General features: G+C 45.1%; 1 protein-coding gene across 1 annotated transcript; it reads left to right on the top strand.

The window, feature by feature from the left end:
• The first annotated feature begins 469 nt into the window (after positions 1 to 469).
• GFRA3 (GDNF family receptor alpha 3) lies at positions 470 to 19,310 on the top strand. Its single transcript, XM_059416606.1, has 8 exons — positions 470 to 931; positions 8,151 to 8,435; positions 13,094 to 13,186; positions 14,719 to 15,031; positions 17,596 to 17,699; positions 17,865 to 17,999; positions 18,375 to 18,463; positions 18,665 to 19,310. Exons 1-8 carry the CDS (start codon positions 853 to 855, stop codon positions 18,752 to 18,754), a joined length of 1,188 nt encoding a protein of 395 aa, XP_059272589.1. The 5' UTR covers positions 470 to 852; the 3' UTR covers positions 18,755 to 19,310.
• The last annotated feature ends 876 nt before the right edge of the window (positions 19,311 to 20,186 follow it).

Here is a 20,186-nt window from a genome sequence, read left to right as displayed (position 1 = left end):
GAGTAGGTTGCTTTCTGAAACATACCTGAAGATGAGGAGGCTCCTAAAGTGGTCTTTCTAGCCACCTTCCTCAGCGATCCTGTCGTTCCTCCAGGTAATTCTCTAACCTGAACAGAGTTTAATCCTTCCACCCTCCCTCATGACAGTGAATTTTGGAGGAAGCTAGTCTGGCGTTAAGTCCTGGAATCTGGCCGCAGGACTGTCCTCAGCACAGCCATTTCACCTGTCTGGGACCTATTTGCAGAATCATAGGTTAATGGTAACAGCCCAAGCTTACCCTTGAAGTTCTTCAACGGGTAATGGAGGCATGGATGTGCAAATTCTAAGAGGAAAAATAAATACTAGAAGTGAAACTGCCCTTATGCTGACTTGCTCAGCTTTTGCTACAAGATTTCACTTGTTCCTGGAGGGGGTGGGGGTCCAGCAAATAAGAAATGGTGCTTTTCTTGGTAAATACTTGGGCCCACGAGATGGGGACTCTCCGGAGGCAGCTGCCGCAATTGTCTTGGGCAGAATTCTCTAACGGAAGTGGGCAGCGGCGCGCAGGTGGGCAGGCTCGGGTAGAGCACCCTCTTGCACGCGGTCGCCGGGGCACCTAACTTCGCTCATCCCCACCCCCGCGGCCCTCTGCCTAGAGTAGAAGCGGCGTTGTGGTGCGTCCGAGCACTTTGGAGTTGGAGGGCGGCGCCCAGGACCCTGGTGGGAGAGTGTCGGCGCTACGCGGGAGGAAGGGCGGGAGGCGGCGTTGGAGGAGCCCCGATCGCAGAACCTCTGGGCGAGGAGCGAGGAGAGCGCGGCGCCCGGCGCTGGCACAGCGTCTCGGACGCGGAAGGCTGGCGTGAGGACCAAGCCATGGCGCGTCCTCCAAACCCGCGAACACTGCCGCCCGCGCTCCTGCTGCTGATGCTGGTATCTCTGCGGCTCCGAGCCGGTGAGTGTCGTCTGTGAGTCCACCGGCCGGTTCCGGCCGGGGCGTTAGGGGGAGGAAAGGGGAGCATAGACCGGGTGCGGGTCACAGGTGTCCATCTGTCGGAGGAAGGAAGCCCAGGGTGCTAGGAAGGAGGTACCTTGAACGCATAATACAGTTTTTGAACTATTATAGATTGAATGCCAGCCATGGCCGGGACACCCACGCATATCCCGTTTCCACCACCCCCCACCCCCACCCAGTCCCGCCTCGTCCCTCTTTTGAGGAGCGTCTGCACAGACATAGAACAGTTGCACCCAGGCCACTTCCCCGACAGCATCTCTAGAAGGCGGGAAGAATCAGAAGCAGGACAGCCCTTTGCTGCTCACTGGCTTCAAGTCTTCCACTCCCTGTAAGGACTGGGGAAGTGGACTCTAGGTACAGATGAAGAAAGAGAAGTTTTTGTTTGAACTGACTTCTCACAAATTAGGGTTGTAATCTGCTGCTAGAACTTGCTAACATTATTTGAGAATATTTCTTGTCACCAACCTACTTCCACCCACCCCCCTTTCAGGACATATTTGTATTGTTTTAATTGGAGCAGAAGACTTGCTACAGGGGAAGATGGCTCAGCACAGTGCCTTGCCCTATTATAGATACATAAAAGGTACTTTGTGGAATATATAGTTCAAGGTCTGGTTTTAGGACCATGCCATTCCCCGGACAATGGTAGCCTGGGATCCATGATCTCAGGGAACATGCCCATGACCTTTGGGAGTGGGATGAATGCGTGGAATCTTATTATGAGACTCTTGCATAGAGCCCGAGTGGGGGAAATCCTGAGGCAGTGATCACACATGGACCCATCAGCTAGGGCCATAAAGTAGTACTTGAGGAACACAATCTTGACTGCAAGACAGGTATGGAAGAAGAGAGGGAAAGCTCTGGTTTGTCCAGATTGACTCCATCAGTAAATCAGGGCAGCAAAGTATCATTGGTCTGATTTGACTTCCCAGAAAATTTCACTAACCCTAATGGTATAGCTGCACATCAAGATTAGGGTAAACATTAAACACCTTCCTAATTAATCAGTTATGTAGCAAGTTCCCCCTTGTTATGATGAAATTTAACATTGCCCCTACTTTTCTTTTGTTGAGCTGTGATTGCTCCTAAATCCACCTCTGTTCAGACTCAGTGAACCATCATCTATGAAATAGGAGAGATTTACTTCTGACAATTGTTGTGACTCAATATTTAGTCCAGTTTTAGCAATGAGGCTTAGACTTGTTACATCTCTTTCATTAGGCACTTATTGGTACCTACCAGAAGTAACCTCTTAAACATTTAGTATTTCTCACACTGCTTAAATCCCTGTTTCCCTTTTGGTAAAGATAAATATCTTATGCCTTCCCTAAATTTTTTTTGAAATTTAAAAGCTTTTTTCATCTTCCACATATGTAATGATCAAATATGCTTTTTTGAACCTTTGTAAATTCTGATACAGCCCTTAAAGGGGCCTAACGCATCTCTTCCCTCCTTTGAGAAACACTGGTTTAATCCAAACTCCTTACCTTACATTTGGGCAACTAAAGTTCAGAAAGTGAAGGCACGGGGTGCCTGGGTGGCTCAGTGGGTTAAAGCCTCTGCCTCGGCTCAGGTCATGATCCTGGGGTCCTGGGATCGAGCCCCACATCGGGCTCTCTGCTGAGCGAAGAGCCTGTTCCCCCTTTCTCTCTGCCTGCCTCTCTGCCTTCTTGTGATCTCTGTCTGTCAAATAAATGAACAAAATCTTAAAAAAGAAAGAAAGGAAGGAAGGAAGAAAGAAAGAAAGAGAAGGCAGAACTGGGACTAAGGTGAATGAGTGAAGGGGGGGTACCAAGAAACAGTAGTCAAGATAAAAAGTATTTTAATGCAGTATTTTTAATTTTATTTATTTATTTTAAAAGATTTTATTCATTTGACAGACAAAGATCACAAGTTAGCAGAGAGGCAGGCAGAGAGAGAAGGGGAAGCAGGCTCCCCACTGAACAGAGAGCCCGATGTGGGGCTCAATCCCAGGACCCTGAGATCATGATCTGAGCCGAAGGCAGAGGCTTTAATCCTCTGAGCCACCCAGGTGCCCCAATGCAGTATTTTTTTTTTTTATTAAAGATTTTATTTATTTATTTATTTCACAGACAGAGATCACAAGTAGGCAGAGAGGCAGGCAGAGAGAGAGAGAGAGAGGGAAGCAGGCTCCCCGCTGAGCAGAGAGCCCAATGTGGGGTTGATCCCAGGACCCTGGGATCATGACCTGAGCTGAAGGCAGAGGCTTTAACCCACTGAGCCACCCAGGTGCCCCAATGCAGTATTTTAAAAATATATTTCAGGTTTGTTTTTTTTTTAAAGTAATCTCTGGGTCCAACATGGGGCTCCACCAACTGAGCCAGCCAGGTGCCCTTCAGTGTAGTATTTTTAAAAAATCAAAATTTTTTAAATTAAAAAAATTTTAAACAACTGCCTTCAGCTCGGGTCATGATCCTGGAGTCCCAGGATCGAGTCCTGGATCAGGCTCCCTGCTCAGTGGGAGCCTGCTTCTCCCCTCTCATGCTCTTTCTCTCTCATTCTCACTCTCTCTCTCAAATAAATAAATAAAATCTTTTTTAAAAATTTAAAAAAATCAAAATCAGTGCTCGCTTCAGCAGCACTTACACTAAAAATCAAAATCAACGTTCCCCCCAAAATCCATGGTGAGCGAAATGTAAAAAATTTAAATAAAGAGTGATAATGCTATGCTGAAGCTTATTAGATCCTGAAGCAAAAGGTGTGATCAATACTACTGATACTGCTTTTGTTTGTGCATTGGGTATGACCAGTTCTTAGGGTGCGTCCTATTTGCCAGTGAACTTGGTAAAACTCAGATTCCTAGGCATTATCACCAGAGACTCTGATTCAGTAGTTCTGGGATGAGGTCAGAAATCTGCATTTTTAAAAAAGGTTTTTATTTATTTTCTTATTTAGAGAGAGAGATAGTGAGAGAGAGCATGAGAGCATGAGAGGAGAGAAAGTCAGAGGGAGAAGCAGACTTCCTGTGGAGCTGGGAGCCTGATGTGGGACTGGTGCCTGACGCAAAACTTGATCCCGCTTTGGGATCATGACCTGAGCTGAAGGCAGTTGCTTAACCAACTGAGCCAACCAAGCACCCCAGAAATCTGCATTTTAATAAGTAATCTACTTGATTATTCAATTGTAAAAGAAGGTTGAACTAACTAAACTCAGGCTCCTCCTAATTTTGGTACTTTGTTGTTGTTTTTTTTTTTCTTTAGTATTTTATTTATTCATTTGGGTGGGGACACAAGCGATGGGGAGGGGCAGAGGGAGAGGAGAGGGAGAAGCAGGCTCCTCTGACCCAGCAGGGAGCCCGATATGGGGCTCCATCCCAGGACCCATAAGCTAAAGGCAAATGCTTAACCGACTGAGCCACCCAGGTGCCCTGGCACTTTGATTCTAACTAGAAGGAAGGTGTTCAGAGAAGTTACAGAGGTGGCTCACAGAATTACTCTATTATTTGTTTATCTCTTAAATAGTAGGAACTCATAAAAAAACGAGCATTGTACTAGGCACTGGCAACAGAGTAGTGTTAAGATACATGTGGAAGTCTAGACAGAGATAATCAATAAAAACTCAAATTTAAAAGATCAAGTGATGGGGCGCCTGGGTGGCTCAGTGGGTTAAAGCCTCTGCCTTCAGCTCAGGTCATGATCCCAGGGTCCTGGGATCCAGCCCCACATTGGGCTTCTCTGCTCAGCAGGGAGCCTGCTTCCTCCTATCTCTTTGCCTGCTTCTCTGCCTGCTTGTGATCTCTGTCTGTCAAATAAATAAATAAAATCTTAAAAAAAAAAAAAAAGATCAAGTGATGAAAGTGCTATGCAGAGTTTTGGAGTAATGATGTAGTAGAGTAGCTTGGGGGTTATTTTACATTGGTTTGTTAGAGATGGTCTTTCTGTGGTGACATTTAATCTGAAAAGTGAATTACCAGAAAGGGTCAGCCACATGAAGATTGGGAGAAGAGCATTCCAAGCAGAAAGAAAGGCTATGGATAAAACACTAAGGTTGACACAGGCTTGTCTGGTTCAGTGGCAACAGAAAGAAGGCTGGTGTGCGTGAAAGGAAGTGGGAGAGGAAGAGAGGGCTAGGAAGTAAGTGCATGGGAACTGTTGCAAGAATTTAAGCAGAGAAATGAGATGACCTCATTTATAGTATTTAAGAGATGATCCCATATAATGCCCAATTGCCATTAGAATTATGTTATATTCACACAATGGAATGATATACAGTAAGAAAAATAAAAATAAGATAGTTACAACCATACTTAATAGTGTGTGTGAGGATGCTTGTGTGGCTCAATCAGTTAAGCATCTGTCTTCAGGTCATGATCCCAGGGTCCTAGGATTGAGTCCCACATCAAGGCTCCTTGCACAGTGGGGAGCCTGCTTCTCCCTTTGCCTGCCATTCCCCCTGCTTGTCTGTGTGCACTGTCTCTCTCTCCCCCTCAAATGAATAAATAAACAAAATCTTTAAAAAAAAAAAGTGTGGGTGAACTAAGCATAATATCAAGCAAGAGAAACCAAGACACCAAAAGCACATATTGTATGATGGAATATTGAGCAAGAGAAACCAAGACACCAAAAGCACATATTGTATGATGGAAAAGCAGACAAAACTAATCTCTAATGTTAGAAATCAAGACATTGGTTTCCAAGGAATTGGTTTCCTTCAGGGGGTTGGTGACTGGCAGAGGGCTTCTCGAGTACTGGTAATGTTCTGGTTCTTTATCTGAGGTCTGGTTTCACAGTATATTCAATTTGTAATTCATTGTACTGAACATTTTGATTAGTGCATGTTTCTGAATGTTGTACTTCAATGAAAAATTATTACCAAACATGATATACAAATGACAAAATGCACAAAATATGCTCAACATCATAAGTCTTTAGGGAAATCCAAATCAAAACCACAGTAATATGCCACCTCACACCTGTAAGGATGGCTGCTTAAAAGAAAACACAAAAGAGAAAATAACAAGAGTTGGCAAGTTTGTGGAGAAATTGGAACGTTTGTACAATGCTAATAGGAATGACAAATGGTACAACCACTGTGGAAAACAATTGGGTGGTTCCTCAAAAAGTTAAACAGAATTACCATATGACCCAGCAATTCGACTGGTAAATATATACCTAAAAGAATTTTATACAGGAATTCGAGCAAATACTTCTACATGAATGTTCAGAGAAGCCCTGTTCACAATAACCAAAGGCTGGAAACAACCCAAATGTCCATCAACTGGTGTATAGATAAACAAAACATGGGCTAGCCATACAATGAAATATTACTTCATCTGTAAAAAATGAAGTTCTGGTATATGCTACCATGTAGATGAACCACAAAAAGCAATATGTTAGGTAAAAGAAGCCAGATATAAAAGATGACCTATTTTATGATTCCATTTGTATGAAATATCTAGAAATGGGTAAATCTGTAGAGACAGAAGTTAGGATTGGTGGTTGCCAGAGACTAGAGGGGAGGGAAATATAGAGTGACTGTTTCATTGGTATGGTTTTCCTTTTGGGATAACAAGAATATATTGGAGTTGGATAGATGTGATGGTTGTACAACATTGTGAATGTACTGAATGTCACTTAGTTATGCCCTTTAAGCTCGTTAATTTTATGTTGCATGAATTTCACTGAAAGTGGTTTCCAACCTAAAAAATTGTCATTCAAAAAGGTGGCTGCAAACAACAAAATGGTAGTTACATTAGGTGAAGGATGTATTAACTAATCTTATTGAGTTGATCACTTCACAATATGTACATGAATCAAATCATCACATTGCACACCTAAAGCTTATACAATGTCAATCACATCTCGACAAAGCTACAAAACAAAACAAAAAATGGCTGAATGGTATGGGAGAATAGATTTGGAAGATGGACAGGGAGACCAATAAAGAGTCTTGGAAGGCAGCGCCTGGGTGGCTCAGTGGGTTAAGCCTCTGCCTTCGGCTCAGGTCATGATCTCAGGGTCCTGGGACTGAGCCCCGCATCAGGCTCTCTGCTCAGCGGGGAGCCTGCTTCCCCCTCTCTCTCTGCCTCTCTGCCTACTTGTGGTCTCTGTCTGTCAAATAAATAAATAAAATTTTTTAAAAAAGAGTCTTGGAAGTAGTTCGAACAGGAATTGATGGTAGTTTGAGCTAAGGAGGTGGTGATAGATGTGGAGAGAAGTGGACAGTTTCCTGATATATTGTGGAGTTGGTAGGACTTGTTTGATTGAACAGGAAAGAGAAGAATTAAAAATGACTCCTAGAAGTTTAACCTTGCAAAAATGATGACATAATGGCATTCTGGTACCCTTTGATAGGGATGCTAAGTCCTAGGTTGTAGGGTCTTCCATGAGGGCTGAACTATAACCAGCCTTAGTATTCTTGAGTGACAGAATCAATAAAAGCTCCCAAACTCCAACACTAACCCATTCCCCCTGGAAGATATTTTTAAGTGACTTTTAATGGAAGCTTCAGAGTTGTTAACTGTCACTCCCAAGCACGTTTGTCAACTCTGGTTATGATAACCAAAGGCTGGAAACAACCCAAATGTCCATCAACTGGTGTATAGATAAACAACCCTGCCCATGCATTGCTCTGCCAAGGGTCCTCTTCCCTGTGCCTGGCAGGGTCACCAGGCTCAGCTTCAAATAGTAATCCCCCTCCTTCTCCCAGGAGCCTTTCTTCATACCACCTCTTCTTGGATCTGATCTATTCTGTCCAAATTGTGACAGCTACAGATTCTTGACTTCTGCTGGACTTTTCTCCCTATTTCTTCCTAAAGGCTCTTGTGCCACCCTAAGACTTTCCTGCCCAAGAGTTTGTGTGTGTGTGTGTGTGTGTGTGTGTGTGTGTGTGTTTTAAGATTTTATTCATTTATTTGTCAGAGAGAAAGAAAGAGAGTGAGAGCACAAGCAGGGAGAGTGGCAGTCAGGGGAAGAAGCAGGCTCCCTGCCCAGCAGGGAGCCCAATGTGGGACTTGATCTGAGGATCCTGGGATCATGATCTGAGCCTAGGGCAGATATTCAACCAACAGAGCCACCCAGGCATCCCCTGCCCAAGGTTTTGTCTTGAATCCTCCCTACCCTGCCTTGCAATTTGTTAATCCCAGTCCGCTACTCTGACCTCATGTGCGCCTCACCTGGTCTTTCTCCCTCCACAACAGACCCCCTTCCTACTGAGGGCCGGCTGATGAACAACTGTATCCAGGCCAGGAGGAAGTGCCAGGTTGATCCTATTTGCAGTGCTGCCTACCACCACCTGAATTCCTGCACCTCTAGTGTAAGCACCCCATTACCCGCACAGGAGCTTTTGGTCCCTGAGGAGTGCAGGGAGGCAGCACAGCACCTGAGGAATAGCTCTCTGATGAGCTGCACATGCCACCGCCGCATGAAGAACCAAGTTGCCTGCCTGGACGTCTACTGGACCGTTCACCTTGCCCGCAGCCTTGGTGAGGTCCCCATCATAGAATGAACTAAGTTAAGGAATTTGGCTCTCATGGGTTGTCATTTAATCCTGCAGAATATAGGCCAGATGGGTAGACTCTGACTGGGATGGTAAAGAAGCTCTGCATATAACATCAGTAAGAAGTAGAGGGATGACTTGACAGTATCCTTCTGGGTACCTACAACACTGCCCTCTCTTCTCCCTTCTTCCCTCTTTCTTACCTGGTCACATGTAGTTGCCTCTTGGCAGAACTCTGAACCAGCCTGAGGCCCAACCTGGGCAATTCATGGAGCAGAAGGGTGTGGACAGGACATGGAGGAGAATGGTCTTAACCCATTCAGAGATTCCAAATAAAACATAATCCATAAGTTCTGAGAGGGTGGGGGTGGGCAGTGTCTTGCTCCTGCCTTTAACAGGAAGGATACTCATTAACCAGACAGAATGCAGTAAGAGAGAAGACACTGGAATAGCCAAAGAGAGAGGACCTTCCTCTGACTCTTTACAGAGACAGCTTTCTGTATTAGTCCACTTTTACAGGACTACACCAAAATAACAGAACAGTGACTTGTAAAACAAAGGTTTAGTTCTCGCTCATATTCTGTCTTAGCTGTGTCATCTGTCCTCTTCATTTTCAAATCCAGGTTGAAGGTACAGCCTCCGTCTAGGAAGTTCTTTGATTACAGCAGAGGGAAATAAGTAATGACAGAATCGCTTGATGTTTTTAAAAGCTTCTACTTAGACGTTACATGAAATACTTATGCTCACATTCCATGAACAAAGCAGATCCCATAGCCAAGCCTGACCTCCCTGGTGAGGGGGAAGTATACTCCCACAAGAGACCCTGAAAATCACATGGCAATAAGTGAGGATGTATAATCTTACAGGGAGGGCAAAGTACTATACAATCTACCATAGTTCACTCTTTGGTTAAAACACTCATTTCTCTCTCTTCCACAAGGAAAATGTATTAACCTCCTTCCTTTTCATCTTTTCTTTCTTTCAGATTTATTCTTTTTTTTTTTTTAAAGATTTTATTTATTTATTTGACAGAGAGAAATCACAAGTAGATGGAGAGTCAGGCAGAGAGAGAGAGAGAGAGGGAAGCAGGCTCCCTGCTGAGCAGAGAGCCCGATGCGGGACTCGATCCCAGGACCCTGAGATCATGACCTGAGCCGAAGGCAGTGGCCTAACCCACTGAGCCACCCAGGCGCCCACTTTCAGATTTATTCTTAAGTAATCTCTACACCAAACATGGGGCTTGAACTTACGACCCCAGATCAAGAGAGTTGCATGCTCTTCCAACTGAGCCAGTCAGATGCGTATCACCCCACTTTCTAAGGAAGATACCCTAAAGTTTCTAGCCAAACAGTGTATCAGGCTCCCAGTCTAGGATCTTGGGAAAATTTCTCTGTCAGGTCTGGATATAACTCCTCTTGATCTAGCTACCTATGGACAAAGAGGACAGGTCATCTGCCTCCAGTATGTACTCTGAATATAACAGTGGGGCAGCGATGGGAGACCATAGCGAATACTCTCAGGAAGGTGAGGAATGGGATGCACACAGCAGCCATTGCTTCATAGTGGTTCTGAGGTCCCACCACATAACCATTGTAAGGGCCATCTTCTCTTGGTAGTAGGCTTTACTCTTTAATAAGGATCTGCTTTTGTTCCTTAGAAGAGTTGCTTTATCTATTGTTCTCTAGGGCTGTTGGCCCAGCCCCCCTACCCTGGCAGGTCCTTCCTTTCCCATTATTTTCTTTGGCCATGTCTGAGAAGGATTGTGGAGACTCCCAACTCCTTGAGGAGTGAACACCATTTTCTGCTTGCTTGCTTGCTACCTGAGGAATGCTGGGACTTTTAAGGCTCCAGTAGAATCTATTTGAATCCAGGCTGGTGGCTTTTAGCAATACAGCTCTCTCAAAACTTAATTGCTTTCTATATCTTTGGTTTCTGTCACCTCATGTGCTAGTAGCCTTTCCAAAAATTCTTTTCAAGATGTGTCTCTTTCTAGACCTAATTAGAAGCATTTTTGTTCTTACCAGGCTTCTGTGGGAGAGCCACTACCCTAGTCTTTTTTCTCCAAACATATTTGTCTAACTGGCAGGATTTATTGATACCATCTTAATCATTGAGAGATCTCCACAAAGAGCATGATAGCCATATCATTGAATTAGTGTTTGCCCTAGGGCTGAGTTGTAATCAACCTTATTACTCAAAGCATCTCTCAATTTTATCTTTTACTATTTGAATAAAAAGTATGCAAAAGCAGTTGCATCTCTTAATCCTACAAATCCTCAAATTTCTGGATTGTTTTTCTTTTTGCTCCCTATTTGCAAACTGGTCACTTCTCTGATCTTTTATCTTTCTTGTAGTACCTTGCAAAATGCAGGCAATAGCAGTCAAGACATATTAGAAACTTCTGCTTCTCAGCTTCTTTTCCTTAAAGCACAATCTCATTCAGTACATCTTTCTTCCAGGTTATTGCAGGCAACAATTTTACCAAATGCATTGCTACTGCATATTCCATACCCCTGGAACAGCTTATTCACCATCCACTCACTGCCCAGTCCCAACGCCCAAACCACACATTTTAGGTTTTTTGTTGTTACTGCCGTACTCACTTCTAGATACCAGTTACTTTTTTTTTTTTTAAGATTTTATTTATTTATTTGACAGAGATCACAAGTAAGCAGAGAGGCAGGCAGAGAGAGGGGGGAAGCAGGCTCCCTGCTAGGCAGAGAGCCCAATGTGGGGCTCAATCCCAGGACCTCGGGATCATGACCTGAGCCGAAGGCAGAGGCTTACCCCACTGAGTCACCCAGGTGCCCCACCAGTTATGTTTTTAATAAGAATTTGTTAGTTTATGCTGCAATAAAAACCAATCAACCCCCACATATATGGCCTTCCACAACAAAACTTTCATTTTTGTTCATGTTATACATCTGCTGTGGGGTTCCTTGAGCTAGCTTTGTCTTTTCTCTACCTGTCTTCTTCTTTCTAGGACCCAGGCTGGTAAAGGGAAAAGAACAGCAGCAGGACAATGTGATGGTTCTTAAAATGCCACCTCAGATGTGATTTATGTCACTTCAGCTCACAATCCACAAACTAAAGCAAGTCACATGGGTGACCCTTACAGTAGGGTGTGGAGGTATACTTTTATAGAGAGCCTGAAAGTCACATGGCAAAGGGGTGAGAGGGCCATGGTGTACAGTCCTCTGGGTGGGTAGCCATCATATAACTGGAAACAGTAGTAAATTTACCACATATTTTTAAAAGATTTTATTTATTTATTTGACAGACAGAGATCACAAGTAGTCAGAGAGGCAGGCAGAGAGAGAGGAGGAAACAGGCTCCTGCTGAGCACAGAGCCTGATGCGGGGCTGGATCCCAGGACCCTGAGATTATGACCTGAGCTGAAGGCAGAGGCTTTAACCCACTGAGCCACCCAGGCGCCCCAATTTACCATACTTTTTGTTCCTTATCTTCCACATGTGCTAATTGGTTCTCTTTCAGAACTTCCCCAGAGGGTGGCTCAGTGGGTTGTCTCTGCCTCTCAGGTCACGATCTCAGGATCTTAGGATCGAGCCCCACATCAGCTCTGCTCAGCAGCGAGTCTGCTTCCCCCACCCCTCTATGCCTACTTGTGATCTCTCTCTTTCTGTCAAATAAATAAATAAAAACTTAAAAAAAAAAAAAAAAGAACTTCCCCAGAGACTTCTCCCTGGATCCTTTTGCCTTCCTTAATTTTCCCTTGGGAGCTTTCATGTCTTCCCAAATATACAGACCATCCTTTCCAATTTTCTTGACATCATCCATATTTCTTCCCTCCTAAAGATGCTTTCTCAAAGGCAATTTGGGTGACCCCTTGCACTCTCTCACCCCTGTCTTCCAACAAGATTAATTAGCCAATGCTTATTGAGTACCTACCATGTGTATGAGTTATGCAATGACTTTATAAGACCTATTATGCCCCCTTAAGGAGCCCACAGCACCCTGAGGGTGACTGGGAAAGGTATGTTTCCTCTGAGATCATTGTCTCTTCCAGAGTTCTCTGCTTTTCTCATTCAGGTTCAATTTGGGATCCGGCCTCACTTCCACTTCCTCGGTGTGCGATGCATCTCCATAGGTACATGGTCAGGCCTAGAACAGAGTCTACTATAGCTCCTTCCTCAACAGTAAGAGAAAACAAGACAATCCCCTTGCCTGCTTATGTACGCACAGGCCCTATGCGTAGTGGTTAGGAGTTGAAACTCTGGTATCTGTCCAGGTTTCAAGTCCCAGCTCTACTTTTTAGCCTCTGTGAGCCTGAGCCAGTGACTTAACCTTTCTCAGCTTCTTTCTTCTTTTCTACCCAAAAGCAGCTAGGAGGTCTGAGATTGAATTTTTTTCTTCTTCTTCACTGATGCCGTGGTGCCCAGTGCACAGTGTAGTCAACAAATAGTAGCTTTGTTATTATCATTAAACCCAGTGAATTTACTGAGCCCAGCCTCTACCTTTATGGTCTTGCTTTTTTCTCACCTCTAAACAGCTTGCAACTAGTTAGGGTAGAGGCTGTGCTTTTCCTTTTTTCCACAGGGCTTTGAGGGCTGACGCAGCAGGCCCAGTCCCTCCTGCTCCCACCCCCCAGCCCAGTCCTCAGGATTCTTGTCACCTTGTCTCTAGGTGACTTTGAACTGGATGTTTCCCCCTATGAAGACGCAGTGACCAGAAAACCCTGGAAAATGGATCTCAGCAAACTGAACATGCTCAAACCAGGTGTGGACAGCAAGCTGGGGCGGGGGCACGAGGGGTGGGCCTGGACCCTAGAGGAAGGGTTGTTGGTGGGGAACACAAACCAGAGGGTGAGTTGGGGGAGAGTTCTAGTCTGCCAGATAACTAAAGAAGCATTTTGTCAGGATGGAGGCATGCTGTGATCTTATGAGTCAACAAAGAGCAATAGGTATTAGGGAGGCATTTGAAGGGAGGCCATTAGGGCTCCTGGGTTCCAAAAGATGGGTCTCTACAAAGGGTTTGATGGAGTGGCAGCAGGCCCAGAAAAAATATGCTGAAGTGAAGTATTTACCCTTATTCTAGGCAGCCAGGAAAGTAGCTTTTTGTCCCTGAAGACTAGGAAATTGCTTGTTTTCAAACCATTCTAATGGGATGGGTGAGGTGTTGGGCAGGGAAAATGATGAGAGAGAATGTGACTCCTCAGGGGTGACTCCGGGTGGGAGCCATTGGTCTGGCAAGGACTAAAATGCATGTTTTTCAGGAAAGTGGGGCTGTTGTGTTAATTGGAAAGGAGGAGCACACACGCATGCACTTGCTTATTTTTTTTTTTTTTAAGATTTTATTTATTTATTTGACAGAGAGAGATCGCAAGTAAGCAGAGAGGCAGGCAGAGAGAGAGAGAGGGAAGCAGGCTCCCTGCTGAGCAGAGAGCCTGATGCAGGACTCGATCCCAGGACCCTGAGATCATGACCTGAGCCGAAGGCAGTGGCTTAACCCACTGAGCCACCCAGGAGCCCCTGCACTTGCTTTTTGAGAAGGATGTGAGCTTTGTTGTACATTCAGTCCTATATATCGGAAATAGAATTTTCAGAGAAAAGCATGGAGATTTATACATAAACTCTTAGTTACAAGGAATCTGGGAATAATCTGTTCCAGTCACCCCATTGTTCTGACTGCTAGAATTGCTGTTATAGTAATAGGACCATAACTTCCCAAGACTCAGAATTATGGGGAGATTTTATGCATGTATCAATCATTAAAGACAGACAGGTGTTATTAAAACTGGGCAAAATTGATGCAAAACAAAACAAAAATTCTAAATAGAATTTGGTTGCATCTGTTTCTGTGGTTCAGAAAGTGCTTTAGAATGTTATGGGATCTCTAGATAATGGTTTCCACCATGAGATGTCTTCACTCACTTCATGGGACTGAGGAAGGAGTTTCAGGTGAGCTTTCTGGCCACTTCAATTCTAGATAAGTAAGTGTGATAGATAGATAAATAGATAGCTTCTGTTCCTTTTATTTATTTACTTATTATTATTATTATTATTATTATTACTATTACTATTATACCTAGGCAAGCTGAGGAATAAGATGGGGAAAGCTCACAAATACCGATATAGTTTATGGGTAGGGGGAAAGCCATGGATTAGTAGTGGTCGTATTCGGGATAGTCCTCGCTTTCCTCCTATCCCCAGCACTGTCCTTGTTAAATAGGAGGGTTGCAGGGGTTCCTAGCAAAACTGGGCTGCACGTTTGCACGGAAGACTGGTGACTTGGTGCCCTTCTCCCCCCAGACTCAGACCTCTGCCTCAAATTCGCCATGCTGTGCACTCTTAATGACAAGTGTGACCGGCTGCGCAAGGCCTATGGGGAGGCGTGCTCGGGGTCCCGCTGCCAACGCCCCACCTGCCTCCGGCAGCTCCGCGCCTTCTTTGAGAAGGCGTCGGAGCCCCACTCTCAGGGCCTGCTGCTGTGCCCGTGCGCACCCGCCGACCAGGGCTGCGGGCAACGCAGGCGCAACACCATCGCTCCCAGCTGCGCGCTGCCGTCCGGGGCCCCCAACTGCTTGGAGCTGCGGCGCATCTGCATCTCTGACCCGCTGTGCAGGTGCTGGTGCCAGGTGTGGGCGGGCAGGGTGGGCGAGGGCACCGTGCACACCGCTCCTGGCCGGCTGGCTGCCTTTCTGTGCGGGGTTGGGTTTGCTGCCCAGAGACCGTGGAAAGACTTCACCCCGTAGTTCCCTTCAGTATTTCCTGAAACCCTTTTCTCAAAAACAAAAAAACCAAGAAACCTTTGTGTAAAAAGTTCGGAAAATATAAAAAATACAAAAGCGCCCTCAAAATCCATCACCTGAAGATGATCTACATCCTTTGGGGAGGGTTTCCTTCCAGCCTTTTTTGTATACAGATAAACAAAACGATATTCTAGAAATATATTTGTACTTTTTTTTTTTTTTAATTTATGTGTATATCTCATGGGCATTTTTCTTTGGAAGCAGTATAGGATAGTAGTGCCCACAGGCTCCGGAGTCAGATCTGAATTTAAAGCCTGAGGCTGTGTGACTTTGAGCCCATCACTTGAACCTAAAACTCCATCACTTAACCTAGCGTTCCTCTTAGTCCTCTGTAAAAAGTGGGATAATAATACAGATCTCACGGGATTTTGGTGAGAGTTAAATTGCATAATTTATGCAGGGTAAGTGCTCAATAAATGGTGGTGCTTATTTTGTCTTTTACTATCCTTGGACAACTTGATTTTTAAATGCCTGCATTGTATTCCGTTTTATGGATGCCCCATACTTTGTTTAATCCTTCCTCTATTGCTGGATATTTAGTTGATTTCTTTATTGCTATAAATAATGCTACAATAAATATCACCCTTGTTCATTTTTGTGCACAAATCTAATTATTACTTAGGACATGTTGCTACAAATGCCAGTACCAAATCAAAGTACATGACGATTTGTAAGATGTTTGATACATATTCTGCAGAAATTCTGATCTGGCTTTCCTCTGCCTCTTCAGGATAAAACACTCATCATACTGAAGTTATCATCCATTTAAGTAGCATTTACTGACAACAAGAGTCACCCCAACCTTGTTTTGCAGCCTGGTTCTAACCCTTATTTCTCTGTAACCTTGAGCCTAATGTCTCTGAGCTCCACTTCCTTCTTCTCTAAAATATTACACAAAAGCTCTCAATCATTCATACACCATCACTTACTGAGGACTTACTAGGGGCTAGGGGCTGTTTGAGGTGCTTACTATGTATTAACTTATGTAAACTGTCAAGAACCCTGTGAGATAGATGGTATTGTTTTTTTCTATCATCTTCACTTGACAAAGAAGCAACCGGAGCAGAGAAAGTTTACACAGGTTGTTGAGGTTCATCCAGGTAGTAAGTCAGGAGGTTTGGAGTGAAGTCGGCCTAATGTTCAGCTACACCACCTCTTGTGCTAACTATGTAGCAAGTGCTGGGCTAGTTGACTAAGAAGCTGTCCTTCCAAGGAATTTGCATTTGGGTGGGAGTGACGTAGGAATAAACCAGGCAAAATGTAAAGAAAATCACAGAAGTATGTACAGAAAAAAACACACTTATAATTCTATCACCTGAAGATAACCAGCTTTACCTATCATAGGATCTATATGAATAATAACAATATATGACTTTTTTTTTAAAGATTTTATTTATTTGACAGAGAGAGACCACAAGTAGGCAGAGAGGCAGGCAGAGAGAGAGAGGAGGAAGCAGGCTCCCCGCTAAGCAGAGAGCCCGATGCGGGACTCGATCCCAGGACCCTGAGATCATGACCCGAGCCGAAGGCAGCGGCCTAAGCCACTGAGCCACCCAGGCGCCCCAATATATGACATTTTTAAAAAAAGATTTTATTTATTATTTATTTGACAGAGATCACAAGTAGGCAGAGAGGCAGGCAGAGAAAGGAAGGGAAGCAGGCTCCCTGCTGAGCAGAGAGCCCAGTGTAATCCGGGGATGGGGGGGCTCCATGCAGGGCTCTATCCCAGGACGCTGGGATCATAACCTGAGTGGAAGGCAGAAGCTTTAACCCACTGAGCCACCCAGGCGCCCCAATATCTGACATTTAATGAACACTTGGTATGTACCAACCACTATGCTAAATGCTGTATATGCAATCTCTTATTTCATCCTCACAAAAACCCATGAGGAAGTACTGTTTTCTTTTTTTTTTTAAGGATTTTACTTTTTATTTGAGACAGAGAGAGGGAGAGAATGGGGGTGAGCAAAGGGAGAGGGAAGAGCAGACTGCCTGATGCAGGGCTAGATCCCATGACCCTGAATCATGACCTGAGCCAAAATTAAGAGTCAGATGCTCAACAAACTAAGCCACCTAGGCGCCCCAGTCCTGTTTTCATTTCTATTCACAGTTGAGAAAACTAAGTTTAAAGAAGCTGCCTAAAATCTCATAGCTAGGTATTATGGAGCCCATATTCAAAGTGGTATGCTGTGAGGAATGGTGTGATAGTGCATTTAATTGTGACAAGAATAGGCTTCACTGAGGAGGAAGCTCTGGGCCAGGCCCTGAAAACAGGAGGCTTTGGCATGAAGATGGGTATGTCTGCTAAAGGGGTTGCCAGGGGGAAGGCTGCAGGCCAGACCTTCAATGAAGACTCTTAAAATTTCCCTTCTTCCAGATCTCGCCTGGTGGATTTTCAAACCCACTGCCATCCTCTGGACATCTTAGGGACCTGTGCAACAGAACATTCCAGATGTCTGCGAGCATACATGGGGCTGATTGGTGAGACTGGGGGCCACGTGAAGGGAGCCCACAGGGTGGGCAGCTGTGGGGGTCAGAATGCTCTGGAGATTGAACCCAGATGGAGAAGTCCTGAGACAAGTGTCAGAGAGTGGGGGTGGAATCTGGGTCGGCCGAGGCCTTGGCAATCCTCTCTTCACTCCACAGGGACTGCCATGACTCCCAACTTTGTCAGCAATGTGAACACCAGTGTTGCCTTAAGTTGCACTTGCCGAGGTAGTGGCAACCTGCAGGATGAGTGCGAGCAGCTGGAAGAATCCTTCTCCCACAACCCCTGCCTCAGTAAGTGTGTTCATCTGCTTCCAGCCCCCATGGGTCTGTCAGCTGGATCCAGGCAGAGGAAAAGAGTCAACTCTGTGGTCCACCCTGGTTCCATCCATCTCCTGCAGACATCTTCTGCCCCCTCCTCAGCATAGGTTTACATCCCCTCCAGTCTGGGCCTTCTTCCTTCTCCCATTCCCTGAATGACCGACCCCCAAGCTTCCTGTTCTATCTGTCTTGGCCCCACGGACACTCTCTATCTCAAGGAATAAGCAAGCAGAATAAGACAATAGCCCACTCCCCGCTGCCCTGCTATATGCCAGGGTCCCTTCCATGGGAGCCTGAGAAATCTCTGTCATTTGCCTGCTTGCATTTTACCTTCTCTCCTCTCCTCAGTGGAGGCCATTGCAGCTAAGATGCGTTTTCACAGCCAACTCTTCTCTCAGGACTGGGAAGACTCCACCTTTCCTGTGATGGAACGCCAGGTAGGGCTTCCTCTATTGCACACGTCTTACCTTTACTGGACTACCTGGAGGAAACCCAAAGAAGGGGATAGAGGATGTGACCTCTCTGTGGTCATGAATACCATAGACCTCTAATGGATACCTCAGGGGAGGGGGCAAGGCCTTGACTGAGGCCAAGGTGAGGAACAGGGTAGAGCTGACTCCATTCCATTTCTTTTACAGAACAAAAACCCTGCTCTGAGACCACAGCCCTGGGTGTCCTCTCTTTTCTTCTGTACGCTTCCCTTGATTCTGTTCCTGAGCCTCTGGTAACTGGACTTCCTCTGGGCCCCTCTGCCCTCTACCACACCCAGCCTGACCCGCAGCCTGCAAGGGCTAAGGAAAGAGCAGCATCAGGAAGGAGGTGCAGTAAACAACATGGCGACCCTGACTGCACACTCATATCCAGCTGACTCCAGATGGGGCCATAGTAGAAACTGACTGAATTCTCAATCCCTCTGCTTCTGACTCAGGCTGCCCTTCCTTAGGACTTGGTGACCATGGTTTAGTCCTATCTTTTGGTGGAGACCACCTCTACAAAGCTCTCTCCTAATCCCTTCCTTCTGCCCACCAGAATCACCCAGGCTCTAGCCAATCAGTCATTCTCTATTACATTCTCCAGGTAGGCAGGGCTGGATGTTCTGATGGGAACCTAGAAAGACATTCCCCATGGTGAGGAAGGCTCGGGCAAGACTCCTACCCCTTTGTCAGCAGGAGATGAGATCCTGCTGCCTACCCTTCCTGGGATCCTGCAGAGTATTTGAGCATCAGGGAGCCAGAGCATTTGGGTCTGGCTTTCTTCCTGCTCCTGTCCCAAAGTACTCCCAGCCACTTGCATCATGATTAAATATTTGTCTTAAAGACTTTGCTCTTTTCCTACTTTCTCACATTGTGAATTTATACAGAATTAAGGGTGTTGTGGACACAAGAGTAGAGGCCAAGTGAGACAGCAACCCTGCCACCGGAAGCTGTGTGACTTCCAGCAAGTCTCTCAACCTCTCTGTGTACTTGACATGGAGTTGGAAGAACAGACAGCTTATGGGAAGCTGTTGACTTTGTATCTGTCCCAGATCCAGCTATTTCTAGAATACTGTCTGGGATTTGCCACAGCAGCTAAGAGGGGAGTGTCCTTAGCCTACCAAAGCATTTATGGAGCACGTTTTTTGTTTGCTCCAGACCATGATGGGGGCCAGAGGAAAGGAGAGACTGGCTCTTGATCTCATTTGCAATCCTGTTGGGATAAGGAAACAAAGTAGTTGGGAAAATATATTTATAAAGCTGTGGATGTTTGCCTATTAATTCATTCACTCATTCTTTCCATAAGCATCTCATGAGGGCTTGCTCTCAGGCACTGTGCTGGATGTAGGAGATTCTGAAGTAATAATTCAGATCCTGTTTCAAGTCTTTTACATACCATAGCAGGGGTGTAGACAAGACAAGAAGAAGGAGGTAGTATGATGAGTTATTATAATAATAACCCTCACTTATCAAGTTCCTACTACATGCATTAATTCATTTGGTCCTCCAACATTTGACTTTGTCAGTTACTAGCTATATGACCTCAGGCTCAACCTTTCTAGACCTCACTATCTACATCTGTAACACAAAAAAGCATAGAACCCAGTTCATAAGGACTGAGATAATCCATGTGAAAGCATTGGGACTGACACATAGTAAGAATTGAATAAAGGTAGCAATTATAGTA

This window comes from Mustela nigripes, chromosome 12 (assembly GCF_022355385.1).
Source record: "Mustela nigripes isolate SB6536 chromosome 12, MUSNIG.SB6536, whole genome shotgun sequence".
Lineage (NCBI taxonomy): Eukaryota > Metazoa > Chordata > Mammalia > Carnivora > Mustelidae > Mustela > Mustela nigripes.
The sequence above is the reverse complement of the archived record's forward strand: the minus strand, read 5'-3'. Positions and strand labels throughout refer to the sequence as shown.